We start from the raw sequence: 23690 nt of genomic DNA, 5'->3' as shown, positions 1-23690 counted from the left end.
TTTCTTGCACAGCGTGTACAATTTTATTTGAAAACGTCTAAATCTAAATTGAATTGGGCAACTTTTATTGCAATTAAGTTCGACTCCTGATGATTATATATTGTATAACGATTAAACTTGCACGGGTGATAATTACCAGGACGCAATAGATCAAACATTAATTGCTTTAAAGATTATTTTCCCCGAGTAAATAACCGTGATATTAAGTTAATCAAAAAAGGGGGGTCAATTTCTAGAAACTACATGTACCTACATTGGTAGTTTTTTTTTTAAATGGCATCTGAAATTATCTATTCATCCAATGATTCAATTGACCAAACCATTTTAGAGGGTTCTGTTTCCATAGTAACAATATATTCTACAGCGTTGAAGCTCGTGTGGAAAAGACATGAATCTATCAAGGTATTTATCATATCGTAATTTTCATATTTACAATCATCCAGAAAAATGACAAGATACAGAAAGCATTCAATCAGATTTGATTCAGTTGTTCCAATTTAATGGGGGTAAATACAGTTTCATGTACCCTGGTACTTGTAACTAGAAATTCTGCAATGATGAAATGTTCGCAGGGATATGAAAAGTGTAACACAAGTCTTGTATTATATGTAGAGACAGAATACGGTTATGTGTATTATCTTTCTATGACGACTACATCTGGTGATTCTCGACGGGACGCATAACCAACAAAACCTCATTAATGTGTAACAATTTCTATATACGGTACATAATCAGTTTTCTAAATATAGAAAAATCGTGGCAAGAAAATTAATGGAAACGTACCTATCATTACATTGAATAATGATATACATATATATTGAATAATCTATTTATATAATTCAGATGAAGATTTCACATTGTAAATGTAAAGTCTTCATCTGAATTTTTTTCTATATTTTGCCTATACTAAGGACTTATTTTATTCTACCGTGTGCGTGAGTGCGTGCAGTTTGATTAATAGTACTTTTAACCATTGGACAAACACGGAATAAATGACACGGATTGTATTGTTTATTCCCATGAACCACACAGTTCATGGTTTTAATGTATATACATGAGATAATTTGTACAAAAATACATATAATCATTTTCAGTGTGACATATACACAAAACAAGGCAGGATATTCAGTAGGGATGTCAATTTTACTCGGATAGCCTAGTCGAATATTCGGAGGCTATAGTCGAGCGATAGTCGAGTACTCGGTAAAAAAAAATCACCGCCGGACTGACAGGGTACAAGTGTACCTAAGTCATCAGTACATGTCACCGTTTTTCCATCATGAGATCTTCTAAAGTATGTCCAAACAGTGGATTTTGAAGGCATGTTTACAGACCGACATCCAATTAAAAAATGATTTATTTGAACATGAACGAATTTAACCGGTTTGACTTTACCCGTACATGATTTTTACTCACAAAAACACTGAAACATTTAGAATTTATTAACATTACTAAATATGCTATTTTTAACGAGTACTCGAGTATGAAAAAGTTAGTCGATGATCGGTATGACCGAGCGATAGCCGAGTACTCGTTGACATCCCTAATATTCAGAGAAAAACAAACACAAAACAAAACACAAAACCAAACGAACAATTTCTAATCCCATCTCCCAAACCCCACAATAATAATGATGATGATAGTGAGGACAGGCCCCAGTAGAAATAGAGAGATTTTCTCATCATTCATGCAGTATATCAATTTTCCCCCCTTAATATTGAACACTTAAGAAAAGAAATTTTCCCAGTTTACATAATTATGTACCATTTGTTGATGACAAAAGTTGAACAAGTTTGAAAATAGAGGAATTTTCAAAGTAATATTTCTTTGAGGACATTTTTCTTCTTGTAACTTTATCCCCCCCCCCCCCCAAAAAAAAAAACACTGGACAAACCATTATAAAACGGCACTCATCTTCAACTTGTGACAGTAAAAATAATTTACAGTTTTTCATTTCTCTGGAATATCATAAAATTGTCCACGCCCGATCAGAAGATTCTATATTTTCTGCTCCAATGCAATGACTTCCGCCCTACTTCATGATACACCATCACAAAAACAGCGCTTTTCTTGACACCTAGCACTTTTTTAAAATAAAGATCTGAGTTAGTACTCTCTACTTCATTTGCTGACTTTGCAGCACAGTCAATATATGTATCGAACAATGATATCGTGTGGAGAGTGTCTAGGCGTCGTGCATGTTTTTCACAGAATCTTGATCATGAATTGGCTTAATGTCAATATCTACGAACAAACTGATACAATTATTTCCAACACTGTTTGTTAGAGCTCTCCGGTATGTCTAGAATACAACACGTCAATCTCATCTAGTAAATTTAATATGTACCACTGTCACTCAATCACCAAGAAACGGCTGTTACAGTTTCTTCAATTCCGTACGATATCTTTAGCCCTTATAAGCCACGAATGCTAGCAATTCATTGGCCCTTTTCACACAATACCTAATGACTGAGATGATGAAAATTCGCCATGAGTAAGCATGCAATTCTTATAAGTTTATGTCTATAAAAATGAAATTGGAAATAAAAATTCACTTTAAGATGGCGTAGATATCTTCCAGCAGTGATAAAATAACATGAAGTGGAAAATACTGGTGAAGATGACAATAATGATGAAGATGATATTAGCGATGAGGATGACTTTCATACAAATATGAAAATGAAAATAGCAATGAAGATGACAATGATGATGAAAATAAAGATGAAGATGACAACAAGGATGAAGATGAAAATAACGATGAAGATACATGTAGCAATCACGATGAAGATGAAAATAAGGATGAAGATGAAAATAACAATGAATTATGAGACCACAATGACCTAATTTTGGGTCACCACCTTTCCTTAAAGAGACATCAGCTGACTAGGTTTGATAGTCCCAGTCTTCACTGTGAAAGATGGCCAAGGCAAGGAAAGGCAAAATGACGGACAGACGGAAAGTCCACGCAATATACCTTAAAGCTGTGCCGTGATAAATACATTGTAGTATCCTATCGATGTAATAAACCAGACCAATAATGACGCATGATAATAATAATAAGACATTATACATGTACATTGGTATTAACGGAATACTGGTTCATTTTATACAAGAGGAAAACTGTGATTTTCTAATGAATATTTCTGAAAGAATGTCTTTTATGGTGGATGCGCGCTAGAGTGCTGGAAAAAAGTATCAGACAGACAGGGCAGATATGCCCTCGACTTCAATCGCAGGGGCATAAAAAGATAAATGTGAATCCACACAACTTGCAAACATTTGCATTTTGAGTTGTTTTAGTGTGACCTTGCTACTTTTGAAAAGAATTTGTTTTAACAATTGCTTAATCAATTTCCTGTACCCCTGGGGGAGCATGATTTGAACAAATTTGAATCTTCTCTGTCAGGATTTTCCCTTTTCTGGCCCAGTGATCTTTGATCCCATTTTGTGGCCCCATCCTACCACCAAGGGCCATGATTTGAACAAACTTGAATCTACTCTGTCAGTAAGCTTCCATGTAAATTTCCATTTTTCTAGCTCAGTGGTGGTTCTTGAGAAGATTCTTAAATGACCCACCCTATTTTTGTCTTTTCTTGATTATCTCCACTTTGAAGGGGACAGAACCTTTCACTGGAAAAAGCTTGAATCCACTCCAGGCAAGAATGATTTGAGCCAAGTTTGATTGAAATCGTTTCAGTGGTTCTGGAGAAGTTGAAAATGTGAAAAGTTAACGCTGACGACAACAACGACAACAGATGGCGGACAAATTTTGATCAGAAAAGCTCACTTGATTCTTCGGCTCAGGTGAGCTAAAACACGTGCGTTTTATTCCTTCGATAAAATCCATTCAATGTATTCAAATAAAAAAAATAAGCATTTATTCCTTAACAGTGTTATCGGAAGATTCGCAAATGGTACAAAGTCATTAAATTACCAAGAGCCAAAAGACAAGGAACTTATGTCCTTATACAGCTTACCGCATGAATTTACTACAGTGAGATTTCATATCGATTCCACCTTCTAAATAGCAAAACATCATCAATTGTTCAAAATTACCACGGACCTGTATTATTTGTATTGTTATGGGTCAGAAATAACTCGAAGATCAGCAGAAATGAATCACAAAGAATTCGAAGATTTAACAATTTATTCACAATTATTTACAGAAAAATGTCAATAAAAAATTACTAACTGGATCAAAGTTCACAAAACAGTGTCCGATGTTTGTTTACCGCCGACTTTAATTCACACACGAGGATATTCAAGTTGTCACAAATCAGCCGTTAGTTCAAATTCATTCTCCAGGTGTAAAATGTTTAGTGCTTGTTACCAAACAATTTACAGTTTACTTATACTAAAACAAAACAAAAAATAATAAATTTTCTAGAAAGTGCATAATGCAGGCAAACAGGTATGGCATCACTTTCAATTGAACTCTGACAAATATTGTTTTAAAAATAAATCTTTAAGAATATTTTCTAGATCACAGGTGTCAATCAATTACAGTGTATTATAAAAACTTCCTATGTTTCAATGACGATGGAAACCTACTTCTCCACGATTCAAGATCTGAATGTATATACATCGAATCAAAGCAGTAAATAATAGTAATGATAATAATATTGAACTACAGTATATCATTGACTAAACTTATAGAGCTGGGACGATTCAGGGTTGCTCGGTTCGGTTCGGTTTCGATTCAGAACAGCACGAATGGGGGGGTTTCAATTCAGTTCATGTTGGGTCCATTTCATCTAAATTCAATGACAGCACAAAAATTAACAATTTTAATGAGTAGCATATTCAATTTGATTTTATTCAAGTTTTGTATAACTATATATCGTCATTTGTAAACATCATATCCCTTTGTAACTGCATAATATAACTTTGATAGAAAAAAGAAAACATTAACAGTCTATCAAAATTTGTTATATTAATGTGCAGCATATTTTTGGATTATTAAACAAATCTATAGTCAATCTAAAATGTACATGATACAGTTTTCATTTATATGTCAAAATTTAACAATTCTATCAACTGAGAGTCTTTGTAAATATCTCTATTAATTTACATCTCTCTCATATTATATTGCAATATCTCCACATGGAGGAAATAAAGAATGAATGAATGTCGTTGAGACAAGGCATCTGCAATAACATTGCACGTCTTCCTTTTGGTATGTTTAATATAAATATCATACTCCTATAACAATATACTTCATCTTGTGAGTCTTTGATTTTTATTTGACATTTAATGCAAAAAAAAAAAAGGTAGGGCGTTGTGATCCGTAAAAAAAACACAACAAGAAATGGATGCACAGTAACATTCAAATCAACATCAACAAAGCAAGACACTCCTTTTCAATGGTAAAATAATTTTGTTGACATTTTGTAAGTTTCTTTGAAAAATAAGAAACAACTCTATCAACATTGTCGCTACGCCCTGGAAACTAAGCAGTATCGACTCCTACATCACTAGTACCAACAGTAACCTTAAACTGCTTAGAAAAATTTGGGGCTGAATAAACTGGACTACTCATGAAAGGTGAAGATAAAGAACAGTGATCAATCTCATAGCTCCTATAAGCAATACAAAATAGAGAGTTGGGCAAACACGGACCCCTGGTTATAACAGAGGACATGAGGACAGATTTAATTTTACAAATTGATTCGTCACACTCTTTTGCAAAAGGTTGGTAAGTGAACATAGAGGAAAAATGGAACAAAATTTTCTGTAAAAACCAGACATGCCCAAATTTTATCAACTCTTTCTTGTTTGTAGGAATCGGCAACTTGTTGATAGCTTGAACCTTCACTTCAACAATGACATTTGTACATAGCTTGACCTACTTTATGGCCAAAATATTATACAGTAGCCTGACAAAAGTCACTCTTTGCAACATTCCTATGAGGTATATATAGCTTCAGGGAATCGAGTGGACATACACAAAATAATTAGTAAGTACTGGTTCCCTAACCCAATATTCGGCAAAGGCTCTAAACAATCCAACAACACTCGACTTAAAAGGTTCTTCAAAAGCTGGAATGGGTTGGAGAGGGACAGATGGAATTTTCTGATTGGTTTACAAGGTGTGCGTCAGGTGGTCGTCATTTTTGCACAAGGATGTCGTCTTTGATGTAGAGGCACTCTCCGACTTTGGCGGCCTCTTCTGGCGGAAACGCCACGATTGCTAAGTTGAAAAATAGCAGAGTCATTACTTTGCTCAGATTGTAAACGCTCACGACTGAAAGTATCCTCGCTCTGATCTAACTGCGAACTGGGATCATCATCATCTTTGGTTTTCAGCGGAGACTCACTGTTATATGGCTGTTTGTTTTCAAGTGAACTGCCTTCCAGTTTTTACCTATGCATGATGATCTGGGTTATAGCAGTGAGGGTTCTTTATCTTGCCTTATCCACAGGGGCTTGCTCCCGTTCAAATATGTAAACAATACTATATTTTTGATAACAAGAGTGAACATGATGTCAGACCCCTCCCTCGCTTCGAACTTCGTTTTCCTTGTAATTTCCCGTTTTTCGCCCATTCACCGCCTCAGATCTCTGAAACAATTCCTATTCTAATAAGGTATGTAAAAATTATCCCTCGTGTTCCCCACACGGTTTTACCATACACAGTAAGTGTAGTCAACACTTTTTCAGTCCAATATCTATTGTGGCAATATTTTTAAGTAAAAATACATTTTTCCAACAATTTCGAATACTATATTATAGAAAATGCAAAGAACACGATACAATACAATATCGTACTAGATATCACGTGTACCTATATCCGAAATGTTAGATTATGGGTCTCCCCCTATAATTGGCACGAACGTGCAGTGGTAGAAATTGCCATAACGAAGAAACTAAGGTGGGGAATCTTTGTACATCTAAATACGTATATCTAATCAATGTAAAAGATAATCATCATATACACCGTGCAAATTGTATAGAATGCTTTACATAGTTCAAGTTTTACTGACTATAACTGTTTATTATAGGGAGTTGTTTTATACATTACTCTGTATGGAAAGTTGTCACATCGCGTCAATTATTACTGTGTACAATTTTACGTCCAGTGGCGTAGCGTCCGTTGAGGTAAAAGGGCAATTGCATACACATGATTTTATGAAGTAAATTTCATAAATCACCACAAAGTTAATATTCGGATAACTGTTTTGATGTTAAACAATTCACGATCAGTGTATACCCTTAAACTGTTGTACGGTGGCGTGTTTCTGTCATCACTTGTCAGATAATCATGTCGACTTGTCGGGAAAAATCCCGATTCATATTTCCTCATTATCTTTTAATTCCATTAAACTAATGTCATTTGCTCAGTGCTGACATGTCTACTTTCCGTCCTAATATCTGATAAGTCAAAGTCGACATCATCATCTAACAAGTTTGCTAAAAGATCATTATGTCGACCTGACAGATCTTTATGTCGACGTGTCAGATCATTATGTTGTTGGGCGCAAAAGCATTATGGTTACTTTATCATATTTTAACATTTGACAAGTGAACAAAATTATCTGACGAGTCAACATAATCAACTAACAATTCAACATGATTAACTGACAAGTCGAAATGATTAACTGACAAGTCGACATGATTAACAGACAATTTGACATGATTAATTGACAAGTTGACATGATTAACTGACAAGTCGACATAATTAATTGACAATTCAACATGATTAACTGAGAAGTCAACATAATTAACTAACAATTCAACATGATTAACTGACAAGTTGACATGATTATCTGACAAGTCAACATGATTAATTGACAAGTCGACATAATTAACTGACAAGTCGACATAATTAATTGACGATTCAACATGATTAACTGACAAGTTGATATAATTAACTGACAAGTCGACATGACTAACTAACAATTCAACATGACTAACTAACAAGTCGATATCATTAACTGACAAGTCGATATGATTAACTGACAAGTCAACATGATTAACTGACAAGTCGACATGACTAACTAACAATTCAACATGACTAACTAACAAGTCGATATCATTAACTGACAAGTCGATATCATTAACTGACAAGTCGACATAATTAATTGACGATTCAACATGATTAACTGACAAGTCGACATTATTAACTGACAAGTCAACATGATTAACTGACAAGTCGACATGATTAACTTACGATTCAACATGACTAACTAACAAGTCGATATCATTAACTGACAAGTCGACCTGATTAACTGACAAGTCGACATGATTAACTGACAAGTCAACATGACTAACTAACAAGTCGATATCATTAACTGACAAGTCGATATGATTAACTTAGCAGTTGACAATATTATCTGACGAGTCGATATCATTATCTGACAAGCGATGCCAGAAATATGCCACCACACTGTTGAGTTTTCATCGTTTAGTAAAATTATATTTCCGAATAAAGATTTTCCCTCGAATTTTAAGCATACATATGTCAACCAAATTTTGAAAAAAAATGAGTGATTTCTTCCGCCCGAAAGCAGTAAAAGCCCACTTACACAGAGTGTTGGTTGGGCTATATCCGAATCCCAGCACAACCCTGTCAAAATAATTACTCCGCACAAAGATATGCTCCCATTATTCACCATTACAGAGAAAGTAGAATTTCTCGTGACACCTTGATTTTATTCCCAACCAAATTAATATGAAATATTAAAAACGTACTGCACAGTATTTATGAAAAAAATTACAACGATTGTCGATTCTGATAAACGAAATTCTTTTTGGAGGGGGTGAGGGTGTTAGAATAATTAATGAATATTCTGATATAAAATACAGGTTTTGAATATCCATATAGTTGTGACTGGCCGATTTACTTAGACTGATACAATACATGTACATTTAGTTTACATGTATTTGTGGGTTTGTTTTTTGGGGGGTTTTTTTTGTTGGTTTTTTTGTTTTTTGTTTGTTGGGGTTTTTTTTAATGTTTGAAAAGAAATCAAATACGATGTACTCAGAATTTACCTTTTATATGAATAAAATGCATAGTTACCTATTTGTGTTACCTAGCAATTTTCTGCTCTCAGAAGCTGTAATATCGCGTCTTATTCTCGGGGAGGCTTCCAACCCCCAGCGGAAGATGGTTTCTTACTCCCCCCCACCCACCCACCCATCCCCTTTTTTGCGTTTCACTTCTAAATGAGACCTTGGTCTTCTAGTTCTTCCCAGCACATGTAAATGGAGCACGCTACGCCACTGACGTCCGAGACGAAACATCAGATATTTCACTGATATCGATAGGACACTAGCTTTTAATTCCTTATCCCCCCTCCCCCAGCTCATGAAGTGACTGTATGAGCTAATGATCTATCAATGAAGGCGATAATGGAGTACACGCATCATGAAGGCATCCGATATATGATTACACTATCAACACAGTTTTCATCAGAAGAAAAATAGATATATAAAAGATACCGGTTTCACGGTAATGGGTATAACTATCCAAGAGATTTTTGAAAAGAAATTATTTTAAAATAACATTGAAATCTCTAAAAAAAAAAAATAAAAATAAAGGTTTGGGGGTATCAATTATAAGACAGGAAAGTCATAGCTTTTGTGGAAAAGATTGTACATTTGTATATTGTTTAACATCCCTCTCGGGAATATTTCACTCATATGGAGACGTCACCATTGCCGGTGAAGGGCTGCAAATTTAGGCCTATGCTCGGCGCTTAGCCATTGAGCAGGGAGGGGTCTTCATCGTGCCACACCTACAGTGACACGGGACCTCGGTTTTTGCGGTCTCATCCGAAGGACCGCCCCATTTAGTCGCCTCTTACGACAAGCAAGGGGTACTGAGGACCTATTCTAACCCGGATCCCCACGGGACATATGGAAAAGATGCATTATAAACGATTGTTAATTATAATCTATAAAGAGAACAAAAGGTTACTTGCTACAATCTGATGAAATTAGGAGATAGCTATCTATAAATACCTTGCATTAAATTGTAATCACATAGTCAAAGTGATTTACAGTCCTCGGATTGTGCACTTCCTTTCTGTTGTGATTGGTAGAAAACGCATGCTGTGAATATTTTCTTAATTTCCATTGGTTAAAATGCCACTTTACCCAAGGGAGATATTTTTTTCTGTGATCTAATCTACGTACGAATTAACAATTTAACAAGATTTTCGATCTTTAAAAAAAATGACAAAATGAACAAAAAGAAAATTTCAGTTAATCAAATTGACACACAACTATTACAAGGCATTTATATAGTATCATTTTTCTAGAGAAATTATCTCATTTTTTGGCATAAAACCCCCAGAAACACTCATTCTTTGTATTGTTTAATTTGTGTTTGGCAATTTTCTAATTGGCGGGACTAATCACTTCAGTTTTGTTGTCACATAAAGCTAAGCATTACATAAAAATACTAATTGTAATTGTTTACAATATTCCCATGACATATTTGAATGATATGTCATATTATTGAAATATATATGTTGCAAGTAGACATATGTAATATATTTTGTTTTGTTTTGAACATATTTTATTGTACATACATGATGTACAAAAGGATCAGAAACAAGTTCAAATAACTTACGAGTTCTTCTCCTTAAATGTACATTGAATGAATGCAGTGCTACCATTTTTGTTTTGTCTATCAATGGCCTTTGAAAATTATGCTAATGTTAAGAGCGAATAGGACAGTAACATTATATTACACATTATGTTGCTTTTAATCACTCTTACTTAAATTTAGACTATTTGTATCAGGTTAACTGAAAGCTTTTGCATTTTTTCTACACTTCTCTGTGATATTACATGTAAATGCATATTCATTCATTCTATTCTTTTAAGACAAATTTCCATTTCCTTACAAATTCTCACATCTTGATGACAATTATTCGTCTTTTCCATCTAACTTTATATATAATGGTACGTTATGATATAGTATCTAACTTTATATATAATGGTACGTTATGATATAGTATCTAACTTTATATATAGTGGTACGTTATGATATAGTATGTAACTTTATATATAATGGTACGTTATGATATAGTATGTGACTTTATATATAATGGTACGTTATGATATAGTATGTGACTTTATATATAATGGTACGTTATGATATAGTATCTAACTTTATATATAATGGTACGTTATGATATAGTATCTAACTTTATATATAATGGTACGTTATGATATAGTATCTAACTTTATATATAATGGTACGTTATGATATAGTATGTGACTATTATATATAATGGTACGTTATGATATAGTATGTGACTATTACAGTATTTATATATAATGGTACGTTATGATATAGTATGTATTACAGTATTTTCGGGTTTGGGGTTTAACTATTACAGTATTGTCGGGTTTGGGGTTTAACTATTACAGTATTTTCGGGTTTGGGGTTTAACTATTACAGTATTGTCGGGTTTGGGGTTTAACTATTACAGTATTTTCGGGTTTGGGGGTTTTTATTCACAGTTGTACTACTTGTATAAGAATGACTTTTATGAAAATTTGAGTAATTCATACCTGTTTGCTTTGTTTCATTACGAGTCCTTAAAAATATTGATATTTTATCAAACACACTGAAAACCTTCTTTTGTTTGTTTTGATATAAAGGCTTACATCAGTTGTACTATGGGGAACAATGGTTTTTGATAAGTACAAAATACCGTTCACATTCAAGGTCATACTTATGTAGAAAGTCATGTACAATGGGATTCAGGGCACTGCTTTTATAAAGATATCCAATTCAGCATATTTAAAAATGAAACAAAGAGATAATTCAAGTTCACTCTTTGAAGTTGTTGCTAAAGACGGCAAGCTTTTTCTAAAAGCTATCCTTGTACACCATCAGTGTCATTTTCCATTTATATATCAGTACAATGAGATATACAACTGATTTACGAATCTAAGATGTGAAAACAAATAAGGAAATTTCTATGTTAATTCGAAAAAGTTAATGTGCACACATGCGTGCGCGCGCGCGCGCGCGCACACACACACACACACACACACAGAGAGAGAGAGAGAGAGAGAGAGAGAGAGAGAGAGAGAGCTCGTATAATTCGTATGGTTTAAAATGTAAGTAGAACACACTTTTTTCAAGCAAACCGCGTCCAGGTGCCAAATTGATCGGTGGAATTGTGTCAAGTCGGGCAGCTGGCAGGTTTAGAGAAGTTTCACGGTATTTCATTCGAATTACCCCTTGCTACATTGTACCTATAGGCAAACCACAGAAAAGTAGGCCACTCGGAGCAATGTGCAGTAGAAAAGGTACTCAGATGGAGACGTGCGTTGTCCTGGGTGAGGAGGACTACCCGGTACTTCTGGAGGAACTCTACAAACTACTGCCAAGGTCACTCATGGTAACAAGCCTTCTCTGTAGATTATCGTGAAGGATACTGACTACCCATAGTTGTAGGAAAGTTTCATAATAGCTTATCCACGCAATTCAATTTTCCTACAATGCTGGCGATCGTCCTATTCCTGATAACGACAAACCCATATACCCTGTACGTCATTGTTTAGATAACGAAATTTTGATTGTTTTGATTTTAATTTATAGCGAAGACAAGTAGTTCAATATGCAGTGTCAATTGTAAATATATATTTTTTAAAATTCCTACCTGTTCTTTTTATAGTTATCGGCAAAACATAATAATATCATATTGTATGTAAAGAGTATTTACCTATTCATCCATTCATTTCTTTTTCGTTGTTTGAAATAATCACGATGTGAATATGTTAACGTCCTACCCTTAGGAATTGAAAAGACTTCACTGAATTGCATGGTTTTATATTTTCTATACAGGTGTATTATCCATTGATGTTATCCCACAGAAATCTCATCCCAAAATTTAAGTACATCTGTGTCGACAAATGGCCAGAGTTTGATTGTGTTTTAGAAGTCGAAAACCTGGTATGTTGTTATATGTAAGATTATATTTATATATGTACATACGAGAGGTTCACTGGTGACGTCCTATAAGTGCCTTTTATTCTATCAATGCATGGCTAGCAATGTTATTATATCTGCATATAAGCAATTTGACACCATTTCTTTAGATCGTACAAACATTGACGAGTTTTGGACAAAATGTGTACTTTTGTTAACTTGCATATTTACCTTATTGAGTGCTAAGTAATGCTATTTTAGAGATGATCACTAGAATTAAAAAAAAAAACAAAAAACATTTCAGGCTGACGACGTCTCCCCACACAGAGTAAACGGTTTCTGTCGGAGGGAGGAGTATAGTGTCGCTTTACATCGCATGATTTGTCACGTCCTTCAAGAGTCTCCGTCTGACATTCTTCTTTTTGGTAAAATAGATCACAATAAATTGAAATGCAAATGAAAATTGATGTTTTATAAATGGTTTTACAGTGGTAGGTTTGATTGCTAATTTTGTTTCTTCTAAAAGCCATGGTCCGAGGCATTAATCATGGGTCTTTTGAATCTGACCTGGAAAAAAACGGAAGTCCCGTGTCAAATTTTCAATTTTCGTGACAGCCTGACCAATCCCTTCTCTGGACAAATGAAATTTTGCATGAGATGGTTTAGTACTACAGCTAAAAACATACGTATCTATACAACATATAATTTCATGTTTATTGTTTGCTGCCTTGCTATTTATTATGTTTAAAACTAGGGAGTGAATTAGAATGCATTACGCTTTGTGGATCAGCTCCATGGGCGAGTAGGGCACTCCCTGTGTACAATGTTAAATAGGAATATAGCATGTTAGCTTACCGAAGAATCCTTAGTGTGATGCTTTGGAGATTGTAAATTGATGATGTAATTTCAATTTACAGGTGGACCAAAGAGAATGGTGGAAATCATTTCTATGTCACGTGATGTAGATGCGTCGAACATTTCGGGAGCCGGGTGTTGTACGTTTCCTTGTATTTAGTTTGACTACCCGGTGTAAACAGATCAAAATGTTCTGTATGTAATCAAAGTTTCCAAGATCTTATATTACATCGAATTCGAAGTCCGTTTCAAAATATTGACTGAATATTTATGCTCCCGAAATCGATGATAGGGGTCAAATTGTTTTTGTCCCGTCAGTCATTCTGTACCAAACTTTAAACTTGTATATAACTTTTGAATGGTGAGAGATACTTAAGCTCTCATATTTCATATGTGTATTTCTTGTGACAGATCCTTTCGTTTGGTACTTTTTGACCTCGTGACCTCCAACTTGGAGTTTGAACTGCTTTTAAGAAAAGTTAATCTGGCAATACCTCAAGAACTTTTGTGGTAAAGCGTTCATATTTTGTATTATATGAATTTCTTATGACAAGACATTATTTTATTGACACCATTATCTTTGACCTTATGCTTGACTTTGAAGTTTGCCCAAATTTCAAAAGTTTAACCTGTTTCATAACTTTTGACTAGTTTTGAGATATGGCTTTCGTATTTCATTTGTGCATTCCTTGTGATGAGACGATTATTTTCTTACCAAAGATCTTTACCTTTACCTTAGAGTTTGATATACTTGTAAGAAAGTTAACTTGGACAATTTCTCCTGTGACATGCCTGCTTGGAGCATCCCTATGGATCTTTGGATAGTCGTGACATTTAGAAAAATATCGGAAATAATCTGATTTTCTTTAAAATATCAAAGGGAAAGGCAACCCTAATCACACTGTTGCTTTTATGAATAAAGTATTACTTCCTGATATCGTAAATGACAGTCTTTAACAACAAAAATCCTTGCTTAACGATTAAATCAATATCAATTTATATCTTTTAAATCACCCGCCGCTAGAGAGCGGCCATTGAAGTTTAATTTATGACGTCACACCGTCGGTTCCGGTTTATTTTATCAGCAGCACTGTATACAAGACAAGTCACGAACAGTTAAGTTTGGAGCCGTATAGATTTGAGCCTGTTCTTTCGCAAGAAGAAATTAAAAAAAGTTGAGTTGCAGACCAATAAGACGGTACACCTTTCTTCATACAAAAGTCCTGAACCTCAACTTGCCATCACGCAAATGATGGATCCACAGTTTACATAGTCTTTTCTTTTCAGATGACTTGGTTGGGTCAGGAATTTCGATTTTTTTCCCTTCAAATCTCCCCATCACATTAGTGCAATTAACAGCTTGACAGGAAGGAATCAACCTATTTATTCGTAAAATCTACCACACGCACATCGTTGATGATCTTAGAATCTCATCAAAACCGGAACATACGGTGTGATGTCAAAATTATTGAATTTTGTGGTCTTGAATACAAAAGAGTTCCACATCATGGCAGCCTCTATAGATGGCGGGATTTTCAATTTTTAACGTTTTCAAATTACTACTGAAGCTTATCTCGGCCGTATATCAGCAAAATAGCATAACAAATTGTTATCATAGAATTAATCGTATCACTTATCATGTAATTTGTTTTGGGGTTGCCTTCCCCTTTAATGATAGACGTTTTATAAACTAAAAATGTACAAATCCACGCGGTTAAGATTTCTTATGCACTCAATTGCAGTTTAAAATAGCCACGCTTGAATAATTACGCTTATTTTATAACAATAGACTGTAGCTAAGGTCAATTATATAGGACATTTTGTCTTTCAAACTGTTATACAAGTGGAAAATATTAGCCACAAAGACCTATACCTTTCTTTTTTGTTCAATATATCTCATTCGACATGTTTTCATTTCTTATAACGTTGTATTCCAAGTATATGTAAAGTACGATAGTCGTTAGAAAGGCATACGCAAACATCAACGGCCCATTTCATACGTTATATCATTACCTTAATTGTTGATATATAGATATCTACTCTTTTGTGCTGTACAGGTGGATCGAAGAAAATCCAAGATACTACAACCTCATCAGTACATCTAGCTTACACTAACAACGCATACCGAGTGTCGAGGGAAACCTTAAAGAAAACGTAAGCTAAATACTGAAACTTTCTCATCTCCAATAGGTCATTTTAAAGCTTTTGTTATCAACGTCTTGTTCACCACGTTTTCTTTGACATTCATTATAGTGAAGTTCCAACTCCCTTTACCGTATCTACCATTTCGGAGGAGTATATGGAGTTAATTCTGAGTCACTGGGAGTACAAGGACGTTTTTAGTGATGCCAGGGAGTATTTTACACCCATTGCTACGTCTCTGGAATCCGTGTGTATACTCAATGAGAAAGGAGATCTTGTGGCCTGGGGTTTTGAACAGCATTACGGAGCCATTGGGATGATCCACGTCTTACCAGAGTATCGTAGAAAGAAACTGGGCAGTGCAGTAGTCTCTCTTTTGTCGGAGAAACTCCTGCAGAAACACGACTTCGTATACTCCGCTATTGTAGCAGACAACACGGCTTCAATCGTGATGCACAAAAATGTTGGATACGAACAATGTGATGCAGACCCTGAATCTGTCTTCAGCTGGTTTATGTATGAGAAAGACAAAACGAAACAATGAGAAATAATCACTAGTGAAGAGGTCAAACTTTAACCATGCACACTATCTATATGTAAAAACTTATACGGTACCAATTTTGATGCACCAGATGCGCATTTCGACAAATAATGTCTCTTCAGTGATGCTCAACCGAAATGTTTGAAATCCGAAATAACGATAACCTTGCTAGAGCTATTTATGGGGAAAACAGAGAGCCAAAAAGTGGAGTCAAATTCGTCAAAGGATAAGAGCTATGCATGAGGGAGATAATCCTATATATGATTATCATTTTCGTAATTTGTCAGTAAAATTCTAAATCAATTAGCTCCTTTAATGGTTAATCGGTCACAGTTTTAGTTTAAGTGACCGACATATAATTTGATAAATTTATGAATGCTGTCGAAATCCTTGCCTGACCGTTGTTAATTTGCATATGGAGGACGGCAATGTCTAGAGATTGAATATAGGAACTGCTGTATCGAGAAAGATAATCACCTAAGAAATTTTGTAATCAAATATTTCGCGATGAAATAAATGTTGAATATCAAAAAGGTTGACACAAATCGTCGGAGCAATTACATAATGTTTGTACTGAGATGTTTGTATCTACCTTTGATTCATATCTTTCATCAGTCTTAATGCAAAATGAAAGTTTTTTCGACCAATTAGTATTGAATATTATAGTATACACTGTTTACAATGTATATGTAACTCCAAAACTGCAATATTCTATTGTTGCCAGTGGACATCCCATGCATAAAAATAGTAAACAGTGATCAAATTTATAACTTCTATAAAGAATACAAAATCGAGATCGGACGAAACATGATGGAACCCTTGGAAACACCAGAAGCGGTATCAGTAGTCTAGAAAGAGTCTGATACAGCCGAAGTTCTTTTGAACTTAGCTATCTATCAGAAACTTCGAAGAAACATGGAACATCCATTGGAATGAGAATGGGCAAAAATTTAAATCCTTCATTTACCATACCCATTCTAGAATTGGGATTTGTCATTATTGAATATATTACAGCAATTTCTTAGAAAATGCTCGACCAGGCAATGCATTATTACACACAAAGTATTTTGTCAATACATTAGATTTTTTTCTGTGCTTGGATTCCATCGGAAGTGCGTAAAATTTAACCAACGCATCTATCAGGTGACCTGATTTGGATCACGAAACCCCTTACAGAGATGCATGTTCATCGCTTGATCCAGTAAATGTAAGACTTCGAACAGGAATTTGACTTAGTAGAGTGGAACTTCCAATTGAAAACTTTAGACCAAGTCTTCTAAAACCGATAAAAATATTATGCTATAACCCACTTTTATTTTTAAAAATAATAGGTGGATATCAAAGACATGTGAATTTGAAAGAGGATTAAGACATGGATGTCCAATCTCTGAAATTCTATCTTTGAAAATTAAAATTTAAGTTATAATTATGTTAAAAGGCTTCCAAGCAGACTACAGGGAAAAGGAAGTTCAAATATACAACATGCTGACGATATGTCTCCAAGTTTAAAAGATATAGAATAACTTAATCAGGCTTTATTTACAATAAACAATTTTGCATTCACGCAGGCTCTAAGATAAACATTAATTAAAAAAGAATGCATTCTTGTGGGTCCTTCACAAGATCTTTTTACAGATTTAATAGGAATGGAACATTAAAATGCTTAGTTATTTACAATGGTCATGACAAAATAGAATGCTATAACAAAAATTGGATGAAAGTCCTATCACAATATAGACAACGTATTTGAATTTTGGAAAAAAAATTAACATTATTTGGATAGTATTTTGGATTATGAGACGGAGATTGTATTTAAAAATACTTTAATAAGTTAATATTCAATTTGACATGGAATAAACTGATTGGATAAAACAAAATACTATGATTGGAAATGTTGGAGATGGAAGATTATATATAGCCGATTTTGAATTTTAAAAAATTGAAGCGCTAAGAGAATCATGAAATTGAAAGAGACACACCACTGTATTTCGAGCTATATAGATAGTTGTTGCATTCGAAATAGCATATATACATGTATAAACTATCTGATAATGACTTTGGGAAATGCCTTTACTCTATAACAAGATATCCACAGGCTTTATCGGTCACCTGAGTACTAGTTAAAAGTATCACTAGTCCCAAGGGCTAAAATCTAGAAACAATTCTCTGTTCTGAATTTCTAAGCTAAATTCTAATATTCAGCAACAGCATGAAACAAGATGTGTTCTTAAAACTTGAATGCCCTCAAAAGTGCATATACTGATGAAAGGCTTTGCATAATATGACATATGTATTATCATTAAATGATATCACTAATATGAACCCATCAGTAAACTTAAAGAAGTTGTTCAAATGATATAGACAAAAATCCCCATTATAATTTTGGCTCTACCCTGAAACCAAACCCTTACACCCTGGGATCATGAAATTTACAATTTTTGTAAAGGACTACCCACTCCTTCTAAATATCCATTTAGTTTCAATTTAGTATCAATAACAATAAAGCAAATATCATTTACATGTCTTGCACATATACACTATATATACCGAGTTTGACCCCGCCCTGGAGTCAGAACTTCTACTCCAGGGATCATGAAATTTACAATTTTGATGGAGGCCTTTATGCTCTATATCATTATGCATTTAGTTTTTCTTAAAGATGTGCAGTTGTAGAGAAGACCTAAAAATTTGTAAATTTGTAACAGTTTTACCCTGCCCCTAAGGCCCCAGGAGTCCTTAAAATTACAATTGATGTCCTCCTTGTCCAAAAGATGCTTCATACCAAATTTGAAAGGAATTGGAATAGTAGTTATCAAGAAGAAGTTAAAAATGTTCTATTGTTTACACATCTACTAACCTACCATTTTGGCCCCACCCTCATACCAATACCCCTACCCCCGAGATCAATCAAATTTACAGTTTTGGTAAAGGACTTCATGTTCTTTCTAGATATCCATTCAGTTTCAATTTAGTATCAATAGCACTAGAAAAGATGTTATTTAACACATAAACACTATATACCAAATTTCGTTCTGTCCTGGTCAGAACCTCTACCCCGGGGATCATGACATTTTGATAGAGGCCTTCCTGCTTACATCATGATGCATTTAGTTTTTCATACACATGTTTGGTTCTAGAGAAGAAGATTTTTGAAAATTCGTCAATTTGTGGCAGTTTTTGCCCCACCCCTACGGCTCCAAAGTTGTAGGAGTCCTGAAATTACAACTTGTCCCAAAGATGCTTCATACCAAATTTGAAAATAATTGGAATGGTAGGTATCAAGTAGAAGTTAAAAATGTCCTATTGTTTACACATTTAATAACTGACCATTTTGGCCCCACCCTGATACCAAAACCCCTATCCTTGGGATCATCAAATCTACAATTTTGGTAAAGGACTACCTGTTCTTTCTAACTACCCATTTAGTTTCAATTTAGTGTTTTACACGTAAACACTATATACCAAGTTTGGTCCCGCCCTGAGGTCAGAACCGCTACCCCGGGGGTCATGAAATTTACAATTTTGTTATAGGTCTTCCTGCTCTACATCATGATGCATTTAGTTTTTCTTACACATGTGTGGTTCTAGAGAAGAGTTTTGAAAATTGATCAATATTTGGCAGGTTTTTCCCCGCCCCTCAGGTCCCAGGAGTACAGGAGACCTGTAATTTACTTTTTATGTCCCCCTTGTCCCAAAGATGCTTCTTACTAAATTTGAAAAGAATTGGAATGGTATTTATCAAGAAGTTTAAAATGTTCGATTGTTAACGCACGACGACGGAAGCAGACCAATTGCAATAGGTCACCTGAGTAATACAGGTAACTTAAAAAGGTCTTTATATGCTTTAATACTTGTAAGCAAATACATGATATTCTCAATACCGTAGAATTTCTTAAACAACCATCATACATACGTATTTTCAAGCTAGTAACGAAGTACTTAGCTACTGGGCTGTAGAGACGGGAATAACAGTCCACCAGCAGAGGCCTCGACCCAGGGGGTCATAATGTAAAACTTAATTGGCACCAATTTTGATGCCCCAGATGCGCATTTCGACAAATAATGTCTCTTCAGTGATACTCAACCGAAATGTTGGAAATCCGAAATAACAATGAAGTTTTAGAGCTATTTTAGGGGAAAACAGAGTGTCAAAAAAGTGGAGTCAAATTCGTCTAAGGATAAGAGCAATGCGTGAGGGAAATAATCCTTAATTATGGGCCGGCACGAGCCGGCCCATTCTATGAAATAAGAATTTGAGAAGCGTATGAGTTTCTGCGGGATGAGTGTGTATTTTTTTTTTAAGTTGGATTACTGATTATCATGATACGTTTTCATTTTGTATGTAAAGTAATTCGGTGGTGTTTTTTAAACATTTGTTGTTGTTTTTTGGGTTTTTTTTGTTGTTGTTGTTGTTGTTGTTGTTGTTTTTGTGTAACACACAGGTCACGTGCGCTTATCTGCTGACCTATTTATAGAGGTGGCGTCATTTTTGTTTTGTTTTTTTTGAAAAATGCATAATTCCAAGGGTGCTAAAGAATGTTTTGATTATTGCATTATACTATTTTGTTAAATATTGTCACAGGTTGTGCCAATAAAATTTTTAATCTTGAATAAATCTGATTTATTTCATAGCGAAAGGTTATGATATTTGGATAACCCAAATTAAATGTCACAGTTTTAATATGGAAAGTGTGAAATTAAATTAATGCAGTATTCATGCAACAGTCATTGGTTGAATTATTTTGCACATTAGAAAATGTTTGCTTAATATATTCAAGTGATAAAAGCTCAATATTTTCCAATAATGAACATTGTAAATATTCATCAAACTTATAACATCCAAGGAGCAGAATAACCCATATCTATTATTTTTAGGTCATTCAGATGAGGCTTGTAAGCCATGGTCCTGTGTCACGATAGGCGTTAGCACGATAAAGAACCCTCACTGCTCAATTCGCCCGAAGGTGACGTCTCTATAAGAGTGAAAAATTCGAGAATGAGACGTAAAGCAGCATATAAACACATTATTCTGAGGTCACAATGGTTTAAGGTTAAGGTTCAGACTGCTCTTTAAAAAAGTCCACTGGAGAACCTTTGCCTACTGGACATACACGTAGTTCACAGATCTTTAAGGAGTAACAGATTACTGTTCATTTTGTATGTTAATGGGTCGAATTTGGACACTTGTCCAATCAATATGTTTACGAGACAGTTTTAGTTTATGGAAACAATGATACTCTCTTGGAAATTTGTTCGGCCCATAACTTTGGTGCGTGCACCAATGTTTCTTGTTTTGAAATGAATTTCTAAATTTTATAACAGCAATTGAATATACAGTAATTATAGAGGTCTATTTATCATCTTAAGTCGAAATTTTCGCGGAAATTGTAAGCGATGCAACTCGTAAAGAAGAAAACCAAGATGGCGATGCGATACACCTTGTGAATAGCTTGTTTACAGAAAGACAATATTTTATTACATATATCTAAAATGTCGAGATCCTGAGCCTTAAGGGGCATTTAAATAATTTTCTACACAACACCTTTGCTGTCATTCAAAATCATGTGATGTAAATATGCATCTGTATAAAGAAAAATATGGGTCACTTTCTAACCCCTCCTCACGGACATCTATATTCTCCATAGTAAATCGCCGTAGGGGTTGGTTGTACTCTGAAATCTGTACAAGATCTAACAATTGTTGCACCATGCTTTCTTATGGATATAAGCGGCATTAAATTACTATACTATCACTTTATTACTTTGATCAATATGCCCATCAGTTACATAGCATATGTACAAAATTCAAGGCACAATATTTAGCGCACAGAAAAAGCATAGCATATATACAAAATTCAAGGCACAAAATTTAGTGCACACATAAAGAACAAACATATGTCTGTTAATGATAATTACATATATTAATTTCATTGATCTCTATGCTCTATAGACTAACAATCTTAAGAAATATTCAAATTAAGATTGTGGTTTTCACACGCGTTGAAACATTTGTTAATTACATAAGCGACAGCTAGACATACCGGAGTTTAGGTAAGAGGAATGTTAATTAATAAACCTCTTTATTCTGTGTTTTCTGTTAATCTTGATTTATGAATGTACAGAATGTAGATTATTTTAGCAGAATATTGGGATGTGTTAATTAGGATCAACTTCATAACTCTGGTATTCAGTAGGTATAAGCTGCGTGGTTAATTAGATGTCTGCTGATAATTATTCATGATGACCGTTTTAGATCCCTAGGATCATAGTGAACAGCACCTACCGTGGGTATGGTATCTGCTTTAGCGGCTTGGGGTAGATTACAGGAATGTTACTGCTTGTTTAATTTTCAAACTTAAATCATTATCAAAAAGTATTGTCCTCAATATTGGTTTTTATATGAAGATATATATATATATATATATATATATATATATATATATATATATATATATATATATATATGCATATAAACATGGTACAAATATGACACAAAGAAGAAATATTTAATAGTCCCTCATTACAATGCTAAGTTCTCGTTAAACCGGCTACCCCTCTAATCCGGCTGTTTCACTCATTCCGGTAGCTGACGGGTTTAGAGAAGTTTCACTGTATTTCATTCGAATTACCCCTTGCTACATTGTACCTATAGGCAAACCACAAAAAAGTAGGCCACGCAGAGCGATGTGCAGTAGAAAAGGTACTCAGATGGAGACGTACGTTGTCCTGGGTGAGGAGGACTACCCGGTACTTCTGGAGGAACTCTACAAACTACTGCCAAGGTCACTCATGGTAACAAGCCTTCTCTGTAGACTATAAATGGGACATTTCCTGCTGGATTGTGAATATTCGTATCACTAGTATAGCTATATATCATGTGGTGTTTATGAAATGTTTTGTCACAGTCTGGTATTGTGTCAGTATGACTAATTGCAATCATTTTCATCACCAAAAAGCATAGGAAAATCATCAGATTTTTGTCTCGAAATGTAGACTAATTTAGAAAGTGGAACAGAATTATTTGTGCTTATCATTCTTGAGTTTTCAAAATTTGTCATTTATTCAGATTTTTCCCCATTTATCATTTTACCAAAGTCCCATATCGCATTTCGATAACTTTAAGGGCATTAAGACCATCTTCATCAAATCTTTTTAGTTTAGATTTCAAAGATTTAAAAAAAGTTTTAGTCACAGAGTCATACTTGTTGCTGATCAATGGTTTTTAAGTAGAGCATTATCTTGTATAAAAAGAGTC

The 23690-nt window shown here is 34.4% G+C and overlaps 1 protein-coding gene across 1 annotated transcript; it reads left to right on the top strand.

The window, feature by feature from the left end:
- The first annotated feature begins 6822 nt into the window (after nt 1-6822).
- Nucleotides 6823-17015, top strand: LOC125662884 (glycine N-acyltransferase-like protein 3). Its single transcript, XM_048895239.2, has 7 exons — nt 6823-6871; nt 12229-12368; nt 12815-12922; nt 13203-13323; nt 13816-13893; nt 15811-15907; nt 16007-17015. The coding sequence occupies exons 2-7, from the start codon at nt 12261-12263 to the stop codon at nt 16437-16439; spliced, it is 945 nt and encodes a 314-aa protein (XP_048751196.1). The 5' UTR covers nt 6823-6871; nt 12229-12260; the 3' UTR covers nt 16440-17015.
- Nucleotides 17016-23690: the final 6675 nt, after the last annotated feature.

Source organism: Ostrea edulis, chromosome 1 (genome assembly GCF_947568905.1).
Source record: "Ostrea edulis chromosome 1, xbOstEdul1.1, whole genome shotgun sequence".
NCBI classification, from domain to species: domain Eukaryota; kingdom Metazoa; phylum Mollusca; class Bivalvia; order Ostreida; family Ostreidae; genus Ostrea; species Ostrea edulis.
Note: the sequence above shows the minus strand (reverse complement) of the source record. Positions and strands in the feature narration are given on the sequence as shown.

Coding starts and splice junctions, on each gene's coding strand:
- LOC125662884 (XM_048895239.2), top strand. CDS start 12,261: ATGTGCAGTAGAAAAGGTACTCAGATGGAGACGTGCGTTGTCCTGGGT. Junction 12,369..12,814: donor TACTGCCAAGGTCACTCATG/GTAACAAGCCTT, acceptor TTTTCTATACAG/GTGTATTATCCATTGATGTT. Junction 12,923..13,202: donor TTTTAGAAGTCGAAAACCTG/GTATGTTGTTAT, acceptor AAAACATTTCAG/GCTGACGACGTCTCCCCACA.